This window comes from Ziziphus jujuba, chromosome 9, assembly GCF_031755915.1.
Source record: "Ziziphus jujuba cultivar Dongzao chromosome 9, ASM3175591v1".
NCBI lineage: Eukaryota > Viridiplantae > Streptophyta > Magnoliopsida > Rosales > Rhamnaceae > Ziziphus > Ziziphus jujuba.
The window spans coordinates 26118323-26135196 of record NC_083387.1 but is presented as its reverse complement, the minus strand read 5'-3'; the positions used below and the strand labels follow the sequence as shown (position 1 = coordinate 26135196).

General features: G+C 32.7%; 2 protein-coding genes across 6 annotated transcripts; both read right to left on the bottom strand.

The window, feature by feature from the left end:
- Window positions 1–701: 701 nt before the first annotated feature.
- LOC107427888 (uncharacterized) lies at window positions 702–3389 on the bottom strand. Its single transcript, XM_016038291.4, has 4 exons — window positions 3178–3389; window positions 2120–2291; window positions 1317–1433; window positions 702–1140 (listed from the first exon to the last, which is right to left on the bottom strand). Exons 1-4 carry the CDS (start codon window positions 3285–3287, stop codon window positions 964–966), a joined length of 576 nt encoding a protein of 191 aa, XP_015893777.3. The 5' UTR covers window positions 3288–3389; the 3' UTR covers window positions 702–963.
- Window positions 3390–3630: 241 nt separating this feature from the next.
- LOC107427885 (probable ubiquitin-like-specific protease 2B) lies at window positions 3631–16604 on the bottom strand. 5 transcript variants are annotated; one of them, XM_016038288.4, is made up of 17 exons: window positions 16304–16599; window positions 14869–14946; window positions 14589–14779; window positions 14354–14447; window positions 14204–14253; window positions 13203–13400; window positions 13059–13134; window positions 11853–11964; window positions 9467–9541; window positions 8764–8895; window positions 8377–8577; window positions 8226–8281; window positions 8049–8136; window positions 6836–6926; window positions 5862–5972; window positions 4960–5379; window positions 3631–4318 (listed from the first exon to the last, which is right to left on the bottom strand). In XM_016038288.4, the coding sequence occupies exons 1-17, from the start codon at window positions 16515–16517 to the stop codon at window positions 3809–3811; spliced, it is 2697 nt and encodes an 898-aa protein (XP_015893774.3). In that variant the 5' UTR covers window positions 16518–16599; the 3' UTR covers window positions 3631–3808. The 5 variants fall into 5 exon arrangements, with proteins under 5 accessions (XP_015893774.3, XP_015893775.3, XP_015893773.3 ...); XM_016038289.4 differs by having other exon boundaries at window positions 5862–5969; window positions 16304–16598; XM_016038287.4 differs by having other exon boundaries at window positions 5862–5981; window positions 16304–16596.
- Window positions 16605–16874: the final 270 nt, after the last annotated feature.

Below are 16874 nucleotides of genomic sequence, written 5' to 3'. Positions count from 1 at the left end.
CCATAATAATCTATCAAATCGTTTAAAGTTTATAACTCATTTTAAATCCATCAAACTCTAAATTGAATACATCCTTCTAAAAACAAAATAGATCGTGATTAAATATCCTCGTTTAATATATTTTCAAGTGCAACATATTAACTTAGAAATTTCATAATCTGTAAACATCTACAATATGCTTTATTTAGTTTGGATATTCATTGAAACTACTAAAATATTAAATTGAAAATAAAATAAAATAAAATCAAGTACAGTAACATCAAATATTAATTTATATATTTTCTGTGGGAAGGTGGAGAAATGCTTTTTCCTGAATTTCAACTACATTTGAATGTATGAAGTTGTAGATAGGAATTTCTAATCAAGTGGTGGCTTTTTATACCATTCTACAACCATAATAAGCATCCCATCCATATCTTCTCCATGACAAATACCCATTAAGCGACTGAAAATATAAAATGAAAGCAAGCAACATTAATCAAAGAATAGTCCTTTGAACATAGAACATTTTTAAGTTGAAACAATGTCTAGCATATGAAGAAAGATTAGCAGCCACAGTTTTCATTGTTTAAGCATCATGCCTAAAAGTTATTATCATAAGGAGCTTGATGTAGTTCAGTATAGAAATAGTAAGTTACAAAATGAAGATCATTCAGATGTTTGGCTACACTCTGAATCTAGAAAGCATTCCCCGTGCTTAATTGATACAACAAATCATGATGTATTTCAATAGAGAAATAGTAAGTTATAAAATGAGGATCATTAAGATATTTTCTATACCTATTTTTAACTCATTAGCTACACTGTGAATCAATCTAGAAAGCATTCACTTGCATAATTGGTACAACAAATCATTAATCATAATCTCAATGTAGTTGTCTAAAATACTCCCCAAAAATATAGGGAACAATTTCAAATTTCAATGTCTTAAATGATGGTATAAAATTCAACATCTCTAGTTGTTCATTTCTGATCATTTTCCTCGGTTGAACTAGCACTTTTGGAGAATTTTGTGCGCCATCTCTGCTTGTTCTTCTCAATCTTGTTCACATTTTGGGAATATTCTGTCAACCCCTGCCTCAATGCTCCGAGATTCACCCCATTACCCACCAAAATGCTTGTTACCCCCATTTTCGAAACCTGTTATTGCCATCAGAAAACCATCTTTATTATCAGGTGTAAAATGCCATATAAGTTATTAGAAACTATTAGAAATCAACTAAAATCAGCAATATTTCACTCATTCAGCAAGAGTGAATAAATGTTGTAATAAAGCATAAAGTCATTTTATAAAGGAGAGTGGAAGAATAATTTACCGCTTGGATGTTCCTATCTTCATCATCAAAAAATAGCATAGAGTTGAAAGGAACCCCTGTCCTAGAATGAATTCTCTGAAAATGATCCGTCTTATGTGTCCAACTGGAAAATATCTCCTGCATTTTCAATTGATGAATTATACTTCACATGGCAATGCTAACAAATGGATGATAAGTGATAGCCACAACAACTTCTCAAAGAAAGCATCAATTGACATCTTTCTCAGGCAATCTATGTCTTATAGTACTGATTAAAAAGTCCACCTACCAAATTAGAGAAAAAATAGTGACAGCCAAAAAAAAAAAAAAGGGTGTTTACACTATCTTTTGGAGTGTGAAATATATAAACACACAAAAAAGTAACAAGATTGTAATCTCGATTAAGCTTTTAGGAAGTAGCTCAACAATGATATCATGACAAAACTAGACATTAAGGAAAAATGTTTATATAATCTTAAATGAACATCAGACAATAAGCATGCTACAAGGGCAAAGCAAGCATGTTATTACTTCTAATAACAAACAGGTAACAACAGAAAAGGAAAATCGGAAAAAAACAAAAAAACAAAAAAAAAACTTTTAAAGGTTGAAATTTCAGGAAGGAGCTTTGTAAACTTAAAAATTTCAATAACAAAAGTATTATAAGAAAGTGTAAGTCAGCAAGTTATGCTTGATCCTTACTAAGGGAAATTACAGCCATCAAATCACCGGCCTACCTCCTCAATCCGAATGGAAAAATAGAAAAAGCAAAAAACAAAATCCAAGTACAGAAACTAAAAAGGGCCAAACAGAAAACCACTCACCTGGGCTACAAACATTGAATTGATGCTCAACTTTTCAATAAATGTTTTTGCTATATCTGCAGTAGGCGACCTGGAAGCAATGGCCATATCAATCCCCTTTTCCTTGAAGGCATGTAATATGCCTTTAACATGGGGATACAGAGATGGCATTTCACGTTTGGAGCGACATTCACTGGAAAAAAAACACTTGGATGTAAGTTTTTTCCGCTGATTACAATATTATCCAAAAATCTAACGTGTAAATAAATGAAACTGCAATATGCTGCGGAACACCATTTCTATATAAATTACATCATATTGCAAAACAATATGAGAAACGTCAAATTGGGAAAAAGCTGAACTAGAAAAGAAGTGATAAAAGTCACAGCATTAATACAGTAATTATAGTTACAAAAAAAATAAAAATAAATAAAAAAGGAAAAAAAACAGTGCAAATAGTTTTATTTTATATGTAAAAGAAAGATTCTAACAAAAGATTATACATTATTCTTTGTTACTGGTAACCGATTGCAATGAAGCTTATTACACAACCAACCATTTATTGCTCCTCTCTTTTAAGTTTTACCTCCCCATTTAATGAATTAAAGGCAGCACATAAAAAGATGCCCAGAAAAAAACTTCACATTTCTTTAACTACATGAATTTGGAAAACATGACCAAAAAGCCATACTGCTAAATCTCAACATTATTCATTCAATCTAACATTCCACAACCCCGAAGCTATCGTTTTGAATATTAACTACAACTTCTACAAATATCCAACACAAACACGAAAACTCAAATTCCATACAGATTTTAGTCAATTCTAACGTGAAGATTCAATCTTCGACAATAATAAGGGAAAAAAAACAAAAAATCACCCAAAAAAAAAAAAAAGAGTATAGGAAAAAGAAACAAGCATTTGGGTTTTGTTAAAACTAGCAGAACAATTATAACAATTTGATTTTCATTTTTACGCAGTTAACTTTTTTGTTGGGTTTAAGTTGGGATTCCCCCCCCCCACCCCCCCACAAAAAAAAAAAAAAAAAAGAAAAAAAGAAAAAAAAAGAGGAAAGTACCAGTAAAAAGGCCAGAGAGTATAATCGAGATCGAAGACGACCAGTCTGGGAAGGACTTGGAACATCCCTATTATCTGCAGAGCCTCTGCCTTCACCTTTTCGTCTCCCATCTCTCTCGCTCGCTGGGAGTTCCACAAGAAGATCTCCAACTGATAAATAAAACTATTGGTTCCTTTTACGTTTCTATCGGAAGGTTAATACTGCACCGTTTAGTCAAGACAAAAGGGTTGAGGAGTTGGTCTTTTGGCACCAATAAAATAACCCAAAAAAAATATAATAAAACATTGTCCTTTAAAAAGAATAATATTTTTTTTTGACTAAAAAACAAATTAAAAATTAAAAAGAGAGAGAGAGAATTGCAATTATAGGGTTAAAAAAAGAAAAGGAAAAAAAAAAAAGAAAAAAAGAAAAAGAAGGGATAAAGAGAGTTAAAAACCATAATGCGCAAAAAGATGGTGAGCATCAAAATAAATTTGCTTTGATGAGTTTTTGATGTTTGAGTTTCTACAACCAAAAACCTTTATTAGCGACATTCTCACTTAAATACTATACAGCCTATATATTCTGTTTATCTAATTACACTTTGAAAAAAAAAAGCCATCACAAAAACGTAATGTTTTTGGTAGATTTCCTAGCAAAACAACAGTTTTCCATCTTCAGGAGGAACTAGCCTTTGTCTCTTCGAAACCTGAAGTTCAACAGGTTTAGGACTAATGATTTCAACTGAATCGCCTTTCGCAGTGGACATGACAAGTTTACGGCTTTCATGCATGCTATCTGCCTCTTCAGAGTCTTCCACAACACAATCTGCAAGTTCCTCACTCCAGGTTGAGGAAGATTGAGGTTCATTTGGTTTCCGAAGACAGGAAAATACCTCAATTATCTCCGGTGGACTGCGGTCTTGATCTATCCCCACCTCTGGTAAGTTCCGGCGTTCCTTACCTGTTCTAGAAACTGAATTACCACCATCAGATTTCCACTGAGGCATAGAGTATTCACATTCCTTAGTTGTTTCCAACTCTCCAAAACTTGTGCCCATATAAGACGTTGAGCAGAGATCAGATGCCAAGCCAACAACTTGACGATGGTCTTCCGTGCCCAATTGTGATTTAGCAACCAAATCATCAGTCTCTTCAGCTCCCTGTTTTAGAGAAAACAATGGTGCTGATTTAGAATGGATTGATAAGATTCTAAACAAACCTACAAATCAATATTTAGTGGAACAAAGCAAATATATTACATTTCACCCACTTCTAAAAGAAAAGAATGGATAACAGCGACATATAATATGATGATATCATATACACTTCTAAAGCAGATCATACTCGAAAATTCTATTTTTACAATCTCTTAGTCGTGTATTATATAGGTGCCAGTAAAATTTCATATGATATAGAAATTACCTTTTATATTATCTGATGATATTATAACACATCAACTAATATAGAAACTGCTTTGTTCTTTTTCCCTTCAAAAGAAATTTAAATTTTGTCTATATCATTTACCAGTCAATTCACAATTTACAGCTTACTCGACGATATGGAAGAATGTATCAAACTGTATATTTTATCAACTTTTTTGTATGATCTGTCTATTATCAGGTGGCATAGGATTAAATATTTTATTTATGCAGAGCTGCGTATTAGATTTGAAATCAATAACACATAAACATAAGCAACCTGCTTCCAGCTAACCAACAATAACCATGTTTTTAGCAAGATACAAATAATAAGGGTGATTTAGGACATAACTGCTTTCAGTGGAACTGAAATAAACGATTACCTCTACCAGTGAGATGATACTCTCTGGACAGTTTGGAGCTAACTGTAGATTGCCTACATCAGACAATGATCTAGCACAATTTCCAGGATCAAACAACTTCCCATAACCTAATCCTGATTCCACAGAACAGCTGACGCCTCTTGGAGAGGTAGCTTCTAACGATGAGATTCTAATCCCTTCATCAACATTGGAACTAGAGGAATTGCCATCGCATGCTTCTGTTGAAGTGCATATCTCATCAAGATACATAACTCCAGTTGCTTGACTGTCTGTTTTATTGGATACTACTGGAGAAGAATGTTTGTCAGTGCTATCAGCTGGAGCTTGTTGAGAATGATCTTCAAGGATACCATGAATTAACTTCATGATCCAAGTTCGTTTAAGAGAAGCCTCGGTAGGTGGGAACCAATTTCTGTTTAGCTGGAAGAGTATAAAAATGTTTGATATCACATATACAAGAAGTCAACACAATAACAAGATTAAACAGAAAGCAGAAAATGTTGGAAAGTATCAGGAATCCCAAAAACTAAGCTATTATCTGGCTAACATAATACACAGCTAGCACTCCCCCTCAAGTGTAGGCCTGTCCAATCAGACAAAGATATGGTCTTTACACGTGCAGCACAGTAAATTAACAAAAATGGTGATGAGCAGGACTCAAACACAAAGAACTGTTAGACGACTGTGCTATAATACAATTTTAGACTACCAGCAATCTGAAAACCTTAAATTGTTAGGAAATGGACCTAACCATGTACACCAAGATAAGGCATTACAAATAACCAAAAATATAAAACAGATGTATTCTAAAAATTCTAAAACATTAATTAGTGGACAGCCCATAATGATTTTACAACACAACACATATCAAGTTACAGAGCAAGTGAAAAAACATATCTTACAAAGGTGGATAACTCCATGATGTTAAAGGGGCTGAAGTTAAGAGGAGCTTGCTCCAGAAAAAGTTCCACGTAATGGAGCAAGAAAAGACCACAGTCGAATGAATTTTCCTGCTGTGGAAGCTGAGTCAAAACAAAAACAAAGAAAGAGTCGAACAACAAATAATTTCTTCAAAAAAATTAAAACAATAACAAAGGGAAGAAAAAAATGAGAACATTTAAGTATTAAGATTGAATAATCTTATAAATGCACATAATCATTAGCAGTCTATGTTACTATGTATAAGTACAATGTCAAATTCTTTCTTTTAAAAAATAGTCTTCGAGGGTTTTCTACAAGTCAAAGAGAAGATTAAGAAGTGCTCAACGGGACATGATTTGGGATAAATACTAACAACAGGAGCCATTAAATAAATATAGCAACTAAAAAGACAAATTCATTGCTAGATGAATTGGAGAGAGGATCACCAGTTATTACTCAAATAACTAAAATAAATATGCATAATTCTTATTGCTACATGGAAAATAATGGGCGTTCTCATAGACGTATAGTTCTTCTTACTGCAAGAGAAAGAGAACAGTTTCAGCCATCACAAATACCAGGTAATTGAGACAACCTTTTCATTGCTTATTTCAAGAAGTTACATAACAATGGGTTTCAAGTATTAGTAACAAAGATGTTAGTCAAGCAGTGTAATTGAGCAGTTTTATCAATTCTATAAAAAACAATAATAAAATTATTAAATAATAATAATAATAACTATTAAATAAATAAGTCTTTGGGAACTTTAATGTAGACGATGGTACAAAATTTTCTACAGTTTTTTTTTTAATTATTATTATTTTTTTATTTTTTATTTTAATATGCTGTAAACTGCTCTAAGGCAGGACTGCTTCTCAACAAAAATAATTTGCTTCCACTTGAAATTTAAATAAACATACACATATAAGATATACATAAAAAGGCTAGAAAATACCTCCAATGGGACAAATCTCAGCTCTAAGAATTTTGAAGAAATATCTTCTGCTGTCCCACTATGCCTCTCTTTCCACTCTTCGCATAGATAACTGAAATCACATGGCAAAAAGATGATGAAGGAAATCATGGTTATTCATTTTCATAAGCATGAATATTATTGCTTTAATATTAATTAAAAACTATAAGAAAACATAAGGATGCTATTGCTATGCTCCATGTTTTAGGGAACTCATCGTAATGCAAGACATGGTGACTTAGAAGCAACATATATCATTTATGCCATCCCATGACAACAAAATATGGTCGATGATTTCTTGGTTTCTGGAGATGAGAGCCATCAGTTTGGGGACCGTCTTCTTTTTAAGCTTTAGAACTTAGCCTCTAAGATGGATTGTTAGGTGGAGGAATAGCCTTTGAGGTATCTTGGTAACCAGGAGGCAATCCCTGTGGAGTAAATTTTTTGGATCCATAGTAGCTAAAGTGAGTAAGGGGACATTTAGAAATGATTATGTAGGAAATGCTTCTCCTATAAGAAACAATTTCAAAAAAATTACGCAATTGGTGCTTTTTCCAAAGTCACCAAATAGATAATTTCCTAGAAACATGGATCACAAAAGAGTGTTTCTACTTTTGGGCAAACACTATAGGAGATTTATTTCTTAAAATCGCTTTTAGGCATTTCAAAATCACTCCCAAATGGGCACTAAGAGACTAGATAGAAAAGAAATTTAAGACTTACTTCGTTGAATTCTTCTAATATTCCCACTTATTTTTCCTCATTGTTTAAAACTCCTAAAACAGAAGTTTGGAAGATGGAGATTGATGAAAAATTATTTAGTTGGAGGATTGTGGTGAAGGTTTTAAAAATTCTAAGGTTTCAGGGGAAGAAAATTATTAAGGTTAAAACCAAAAAGAAGAATATGGTTTGCTTGGAAAATAGATTTTGGGGCAGTCAACTTGTATTTTATATGATGTGGCTTCTCTTTAATCCAACAAAAGAACCAGAAAAATTAGCATCCGATCTGGTTAACCATGTAGAACATATAGGCACGAATGTGTGTATTTATCATTATTTAGAAAGAAATAAAATAACCATGAAACCATATATTTCAAGATCATAGCAAAAATCCCACAAGCAGTCATGTGCAATACTAATTCCAAAACACATAAACATGAAGATAATCGATCATGAAGTGACCAATCAAACCCACCTTTGAACAAGATTTTTTAGGCCTCTGTGACTTCCCCTAATGGAATCCATGTGCAAGATGCATGGAACCCTCGATGATCCTTCACTTACTACATGAGCAAACACAATTTAAAACATAAAATGACACAAAGATAGTCATACTATAGATGAGTAGGTCTTTAATCATGCATATTCTTGCCTTCAAAATTAGCTACTTCACCAGGATGACAGATGACAAGCAAACTCCAATGAAGACTGTGAAGGCAACACATTAATATATTAAAACACAGTATTCATAACCAACTATTCTACAATACCACATGCAGCGTAATGAATATAAACTTTCTCACCTGTAATTTACAGGAATGAAGATGTAATCCTTTTCGAAAATGTTTACTTTCCTCGTCCATTTACGAACACGTTGAAATGCTGCCTTGCCTTCACAAGCACATGATGGATCTTTGTCAAGATCAGCAAGCTTCCGAAAGAAAAAACTATTGAAAAAGTGGAATCTATGTTGTTCTTCAGGTTGAATGTTGTTCTTCAAGTATCTGTCAACAATATGTTAGACTATCATAATTGTTTAGCATGTAAACTGCGAGCTACAATCCTACAAATTGAATGCATGTAGATACATGTTACTTTCAAAGGTTTAACAAGCCAGCCTAGACCTATCAGTCAAGTGAGAAAATGCCACTTGAAATTTTATGAGATCACATAAAGCATCTTAGACTTACTTAATATAAAAGTCAATTATAGTATCATTTATGAATGTCCCAGGCTGTAGAAGCTCAATGTCACTCTTACTGATGGAAACAGCATCGGGATCCCCTTTGGGATAGATGACATCTTTAAAAGGCTCATCGAGACTGAAATAGATCAAATTAAATCATTATCGATAAAAGAGAATGATAAGTGTGAATGGATAAATAAAAAATAGTCAACTAAGTTAGTAGATTGGCAATTATATCTAAACATTAAACAGCATTTAGAATCAGTTAAGAAAAATATGAAACAGAAAAGCTAACAAATTCTTGCAAAAGTCAAGAAGCTAAACATAACGAGTAAACTTTAGGATACGAAACTGATGTCTAATCTAAGAAAACAATGCCTACCATGGAAGTTGTAAATATTTTATCTCTTCAATCTCACAAGTAGAACACATGCATTAAGTATGGGATAAATTTTGACTGATTCCTGATTAAGAAACAGCTATATTCTTGTGAAAGGAGCCATAACACAATGTGTTTTAAAGAGCCAAACATGAATGACTAATTTGAAAATAGCATATGACAAATTGAGAAATGACATAGGTAAAAACACAAAATGAATAGTTCACACCAAGAATTGGGGCATAGAAGTACCCCAACAGCGCCACTGCCATCCAATAATAATAATATTAATAATAGTAATAATAAACTATGTAAGACTTTGACTTACTTAGGAAAGTAATGCTTAGAGGATGACATCCAGCTTCGCCCCAACAACTCTTCCTTGTCCCTTTCTACATCAGGACTGTCAACTTTGAATTAATTGTCATACAGCATAAATAAAACTTATAGATAGATAAAGAAATTATGGGTACAAAGTGTAATCAACAAATATGAAAAAATGAGCAAAAGCCTTTCATGCAAAAGACTTCTGTAAACAATTCAAGCAGTTTAATAACAAGGAAAACATACAACTATCATTGTATTGGATCAACTCCGGATGAAAATATCCATATCGACATAGACTATCTAGGTCTTCTAAATTTCCATACTAATGAAAATATAGAAATTGATGTCACTAAATATTATAAAAAAAAATATATAAAAAAAAAAAAATTCCACTAGAAACAAGATCCAAAGGCTACGTTTTCTACCCAAAAAAAAAAAAAATTCCCGAAATTTCCTCAAATGTTGATATTTCCACAAAATCTAGAAGAAAATAACTCCCTTCAATATCCCCAATCAGTGGTATGGAATTTCCAGCATATTACCTTATCGAATTTTTCGAACCTTGACACCAACATCGATTACTACCATTTAACTCTATTTTTTTTTTTATTTTGCTAAGAAACAATATTAAAAGAAAAAAAAAAACTATTTAATAGATAACTAGAGGATAAAAAAATCCTAGAAAAATCCAAAAACATTACAAAACCAAAAAGATAAAACAAAAATTACCAAGGCTATTATAGGAAATCTTCAATCATAAGTTAAGCATACAATAGGGAACTGATTGAATTCTTTTAAGAACAATGCCCAAAAAGAATCCAAGAACTAAATTCAGTCCCTAATGTAACGCATTCCATGGAACTTGTCCTGAAATTCCTTTCATTTCTTTTCAACTAAATTACCCAAATTGTAGCCAAAATTGAATACCTATATAAATAACCCCCAAAGTTCAATTAGCAATCACCCAACAAAGACTAACAGCATTTAAGATAGATTCAACAAATCCCAACCTTTCTTAATACTTTGGACCCATGAAAAGCAGCAACTTCAGAATGTAAAAATAAAATATCACAATCTCAAAATATTCCAACACAAGATACACCATGGAGGAGATTGAGCAGTTTACTTCCCAGCAAATCAAAGATAAAATCTTTCTATGAGCTAATAACCAAACATAAACATGAAACCTTTATAGGGACACAAGCTTTCCAAATGATCCTGGATGGTTCAAACTCTGGGAAAGAAGGTTGATCAATCGCGAAGTTAAAAATATTTGCATAAAAATATACCAGAGGAATTCTAAGACCATATTCTCCCAGTAGAATATATTGCATTAAGAATAAGACCTAGGAAAATTTAAAAGAGAGGATAATTAAAAAGATTCTCAATCATTAAAATTTCTGTGGAAATTGATATTCGCAAGTAAGCAAAATATGAGCATCAAAAGAGGACCCAAAAAAAAAAAAAAGGGTACTTTTTCTTACAATGATGACAATACAATCTAGGAAGCAATGAGGACCATAAAGTATCCAATTTCTAAAAATCTTCCCAAAATCTAATTATGTCCTCTTTTCCCATCTTAAATTTTGTAACAAGGATAACATTGATAAAATTTTTATCAACTCCTAAATCCTAATAACTGCTAATAATCTAACAAGACCACGGAGATTTCCATGATTAGCAAAGATAGGTCTCAAATTCAAGATGTGGTGAATGGTCAACTGCTTAATTCCCTATCCATTGCTTAGGTTATAGAGAATAGCCATCACTAAAGTGAGTAACGTATGTGATGAAGTAGTTCTTGACATAAAAGACTTCACATCATATCTAACAAATAAATGAATCCTGAAAATCATTGCTTTTGCCCAAAAACATTTAGCCTTAGAGGCAGCGAGTGGCATTTCCTGTATTGCTTGCTCCATTACTCTTCATTGGCCATTGCCCCAAGGAAAACCTCAATGTTATCCCTACCCATAACAAAACCATCAACCTTTAAAAATCCTTAGTCATACGCAACAATCTATTTAGAACATCAAAAACCAAGATGAAAAAGAACATGTGATAACAGATCAGCTAGCGTCATTGCTCTGAAGACCTCAAATGTTCATCCAATCATCACTGAAAATTTTGAAGAGCTCAAACACCTGTCAATCCATCTTCTCTAATGAACAGCAAACATTTTTTTTTTTTCATCACAAGTTTCAAAAAGTCTCATCATCTCTACGATAACTTTTTCCAACATCAATCTTAAAACCTACTACCTGTTCAGTTTTACAACAAACAAACTAATCCAAACATACAGTTCTATTGCGATAGACACAGTAGAAAGGAGAAGAAAAGGATACAAGACATATGAAGAAGTATCATTTAGCCAATTAAAAACTCACTTGAAATTAGTATTCCATATATCCTTGTATTTTGCATCCAATAACTTAATTGCTTTCTCTCCATTTTTGAGCCAATGAGGGTCATAAACTCCAAATGTCAACTGCTGAATGCCTACATGTAACAGCAGAAAATTTTTAATAATCATCATTTTAACCTATAAAAACAATATCACATAAGATCAACCATTTTGTATTAAATGAAAATTTTTCATATTATGAGGGAGTAGATTGATTACAAAAAGCAACAATAACAGCAGTAATGCATCAGCAATGGGCAACTCATAGTAATCAGAAGATATTTCAACTGGCATATTTCTTGGAGTTCATCCTTTTCATCTTTCTCCAATAACACAATTTTGAATAGTCCAAGTAGCTTTCGACATCTTATAGTTATTACATGATTCTTGGCACAAACATCAGTTAATTGGCTTTGTCAAAGAAAAGCTATCTTGTAAGGAACATACTTCTTTTATCTCGTTTGACAACAGTGATTGAATTTAAAATATATGGAGCTAAAACAGTAATACAACATATTATGTCATCCAAAGAGGGGAAACCGAGTGATTCCTTCTTTGGGATTTTATAATTAAATTATACTGCTAGATGTTGTACCATACTTTCTGCATTCAGTTCTAGCTATTTATGCACCTTCTGTTGACCTGAACAGCTCATTCAGATCCCCTCAACCTCTTTGTTTCATTTAAAGGAATCAAATAACCTAAACGATAGAGATATTTTCATCAAGATCCCCAAAGTTTGGCAAACTAGCTTTAAAATTCAACAATCAGCTCCCTTATAATTTTAAACTTTATCAATTAGGTTCTTTGTGCTAAATACAATCTATTTTAATTTGATGAAATTAAAGTGTTTACATTAACAATGGAGAAACCGACTAACGATTTTAAAAATTAGCAGTGGCTTACTGTAATTACATCGAACATAAGGGAGATCAATGATAGTTTCAAATTTTTTTTTTTTCCCCCGATAAAATGAGGTCAATGATAGTTTCCCTACATGGTATAACTATTAAGAACTGTTTAAACAATGATTTGTAGCATGCAGCAAGAAAAAAATTGAGTTTGATATACACATTATTACAAAACCCCATAAGTTTGCCAAGTTTTAGGGAGAATGGAAAATGAAAAGATGATCCATTCAAACAGCATATAAAACAACCATACACCAAATATTGCAAATTGCACAAACCTGATGTGCAGTTTCCCTTTCCATTTCCTTTAGAATCCTTTGATTTAAGATGCAATTTGATAGTAGCTGTTTCAACCTACAACAGGCAACCATTCAAATTGGCCTATATACAAGCAAATTAAAGCAAAAGAAGATGTAACTCACCGTTTGACACCATTGTGATTCAATAGAAATGATATCCCTAGTAGCCCATTGAGAGCGAAATGTTTCACTGATGCCATTAACTAATGAACCTTCCAGTTTGATACAGCTGCATGAAAATGTCAACCGAGTTGCCTTACAATATCTATCTCCGTATAAAATAAAATCAGGGAAGAGAGTAACAGTCATATTTATCTGATCCTGAAAATCAAAACAGATTTAACAAAATTACATCAAAAGAACGGGCGAACTCTTTAAAAAAATAATAATAAAATAAAAGACAAAAAGCATCTTAGGATTGCTTTGGTTGGCATTTTCAAGACATTTTGTTTTTTTGGCCTTTAAAAAAAAGTCGGCCAAGCAACATTTTTTTATTTCAGAGCCACAAGAAATTAATGGGACCCACTATCTTTTTTCGATTTCATATTTCTATTCAACAACTTGAATATGATGCTTAAGGAGCAATTGACGCAACTTTAAAATATCATCTAAGTTAACGTACATAATCTGTTTCTCCGAAGGCTCCACTTCTATCCAAGTTTGATGATGCACGAATGAACTAAGATTTATTAACTTAACAACCTTTTCACTCTCCAAAGGTCAAAAGTTATGGACATGTCATGAGCAGGTAACTATCTTAGTTAATTCCAGATCCCTGAATAGTATCGAAATGTTTTGACAGTTTGGAAGCTCCTATAGAATGTGAATAAACAAAAAGATGCACCAATATATTAGGTGCTCTTATCCATAGGACAAAGCCGTTCCACTCTCCTGGTCCAGAACTTGGAGACTATTTATCTAACCTTATAATCAAATGGCTTCTTAATTTTCTTTTTAATTTCATGTCATTAGAATATATTAAAACAATATGACATTTCTTCTTCAGGCTTAAGCATATGGCTCCGAATTATATAATAAACAATATTAATAATAATGAAAAATAATAATGAAAAATAATAATAATAATAATAATAATAATAAAAAAGGCAAATCCAGAGACTTACAATCTCCACTGCACCAGAACCTGACTCTAAGAATTGTTCATCCAGAGGAACTGAAAATTTGCAGAAGTTTTAGGTATGATCAATGAATAGGTAAAAGATGTTTCATCATTAGTTATAAGTAAACTTATTAGTATGAAGGCAGAGACTAACCTAGATTCTCAACAGCACTAAAGGTTGAAATCAATGGAGAGCTAATTTCAATACTGCTATCATCATCATCTGATATAGTATCAACTGGCTCATTCTGCAACAATTTTAGTTAGACCTTTAGGATGCTGTTAAATGATTGAAACAAGTTAGATGTTAGTTTAGAATTGAAGGTCTCTGCTGGGAAATAGATTCACTCTTAAGGAGCATAATAAATTTCATAATGATGCAGATTTACTTCAGGATTTGAAGAAGTAGATATCAAATAGGCATCCAGTCCAGAGATATCCTCTTTCAAAGCACCATCTCCTGGTGGCATGTTTATTGGATTGGAAACAGTATATGTAGATTGACGACCTATATCACAACCATTAAAATCTAACAGTCCATTGCAATTCTTCTTTTCCAGGGTCCCTTCCTCTTGTCCAACTACAAAGAAAGTACAATGGAAACTTAGAAACTTGAACTTTTCAAAAAATAAAAAAGAAAAAGAAGATTTGGTCAATGATGAATTTTACCTTCAGCATCAAGATCAATGAATTCATTGCTACAATCCTTGCTACAAACCTTGTCAACAATCTCGGTACCAGGTGCAACTGCAGAAGAGAATACCAAAAATTAGATGAATGCATATTGTGTTTAAAAACAATAAACGCATAAGCAAAAGAATAGTGCCGGTCCTATAAACCACGATACTAAGAGGGGGGAAAAAAAAAATTCAAGAGAAAGGTAACCGCGAGCCCTCTTCCTCCCTCTAAAAAGTAATGGTAATGGCAGCATCTCCAAATTTAGCCATTACTAACACTTTAAGCAATGATACCAGCATCTGAGAGTAATGATATTCAGTCATTCGTACATGCTTCATAACTTTCAATAGACCGTTCAAGGCTAGGCCCCCAACATAACAGTAAACCAGAATCTTTCTCAAAATTCTTATGAATTTTCACAGCTCATGATTTGTACCCATGAATATAAGCATAATTGTATTATATATTTACCATCTATAGTGAAGCGATATATAATATACAAAATACAACATGAAAAGCATATTGCCATACATATGACTAATACTTTACAACTATTAACCCATTCTTCTAGATATTATTTAATCACAAATAAAAACTTGTAAAACCAGCATTAGTGATTTACTTATTTAGTCAAAATTTACTTTATAATATTTACTGAGATGATTGTTAGTAACTGTTCCAGATTTTCCCACCTAAAATTTTTCCTATGTTCTCCAGCTCTGTCTAAGATATTAATTACTTTTTAATTAATTTAAAAATCATACCATTCAAAGTGGTTTAAATTTTACTTCTTAGATTAAAACCGTTGATCTTGTTTGATGTAATATATTCATCGTATTTTAAACATACAATTTTTTTTTGGCTACTAAATCGGAGGGGGGAGGGGGGAGGGGGGGAGTCTAATATCTGATGGCTACTTAGCCCAGTTTCACATAATAATTTTTCCAAATGGTTCTCTTTCTCTCACATATTTCAGAAACCAAACTGAGCTCTATCCTCCTTTTGATGCCAAGCAAGCTTTATACAAAAAAAAAAAAAAATATATATATATATATATATATATATATTAGAAAACCACATTACAAGCTCGGAGCTCAAACATAAAACTACCTCTTATCACAGACCACTCTTCCAATCTTCGAAGCTCAAACATAAAACTACCTCTTATCACAGACCACTCTTCCAATCTTCGAAACGTCCATCTCTGTTTTTATATATATATATATATATATATTAACTTTCCAAAATTCCCATTTCTCATAATTTTATGAAATAAAATTCCTCAAAAAATCCAAAAATACCCTTTTTTTTTTCTAACGCCCAATTTTTATTTTTATTTTTTTCTTAACCCCTACGTACCACTGCACCATTGAAACGGATTATAACCAAAATGAAAAAAAAAAAAAAAAAAAAAAAGAGAACTTACAGCACTGGAGGAACTGGTACTTGGTAATGGGGGACTGGTGCGACTGCGTCTTCGTCTTCGTCTTCGTCGTCGTCGTCATCGTCTTCTTCTTCTTAGGGTTTAAGAATTGGGAAACATACCTGTTAGAAGTCTTCTCGACTCGCTCATCGTCGTCGTTGAAATCGAAGACTTGGAATCGGCTGCCGGCAGAACCGGGCTTGGAAGGCCGAGTCATGACTCGGAGTGAGTGCAACTCGGTGTCAGGGGATCGCTGAAATGGGAAGAAAGAAGACAAAAACAGAAAGAGTGCGGGAGAAGTTTTTTTAAAACAGACCGAATCACGGGTGGGTCCCACGAGTCCACGTCCAGTCCACTCCAGTCAGCCCAATTTCAACCCAAGTCTCTCTGCCATTTGAGTTTTTTATACGACATCGTTTTATGTTTCTTGGAAATTACAAATTTGATTGGTAAGGGTAAAACAATAGGGATTTTAATTATTGGATCGAAATCCAATGCGATCAGGTAATTTTTAGTAATAATTCCTTTTAATCATCTATTTTTGGTGATAACATGATCAATCTAATATAGTTGG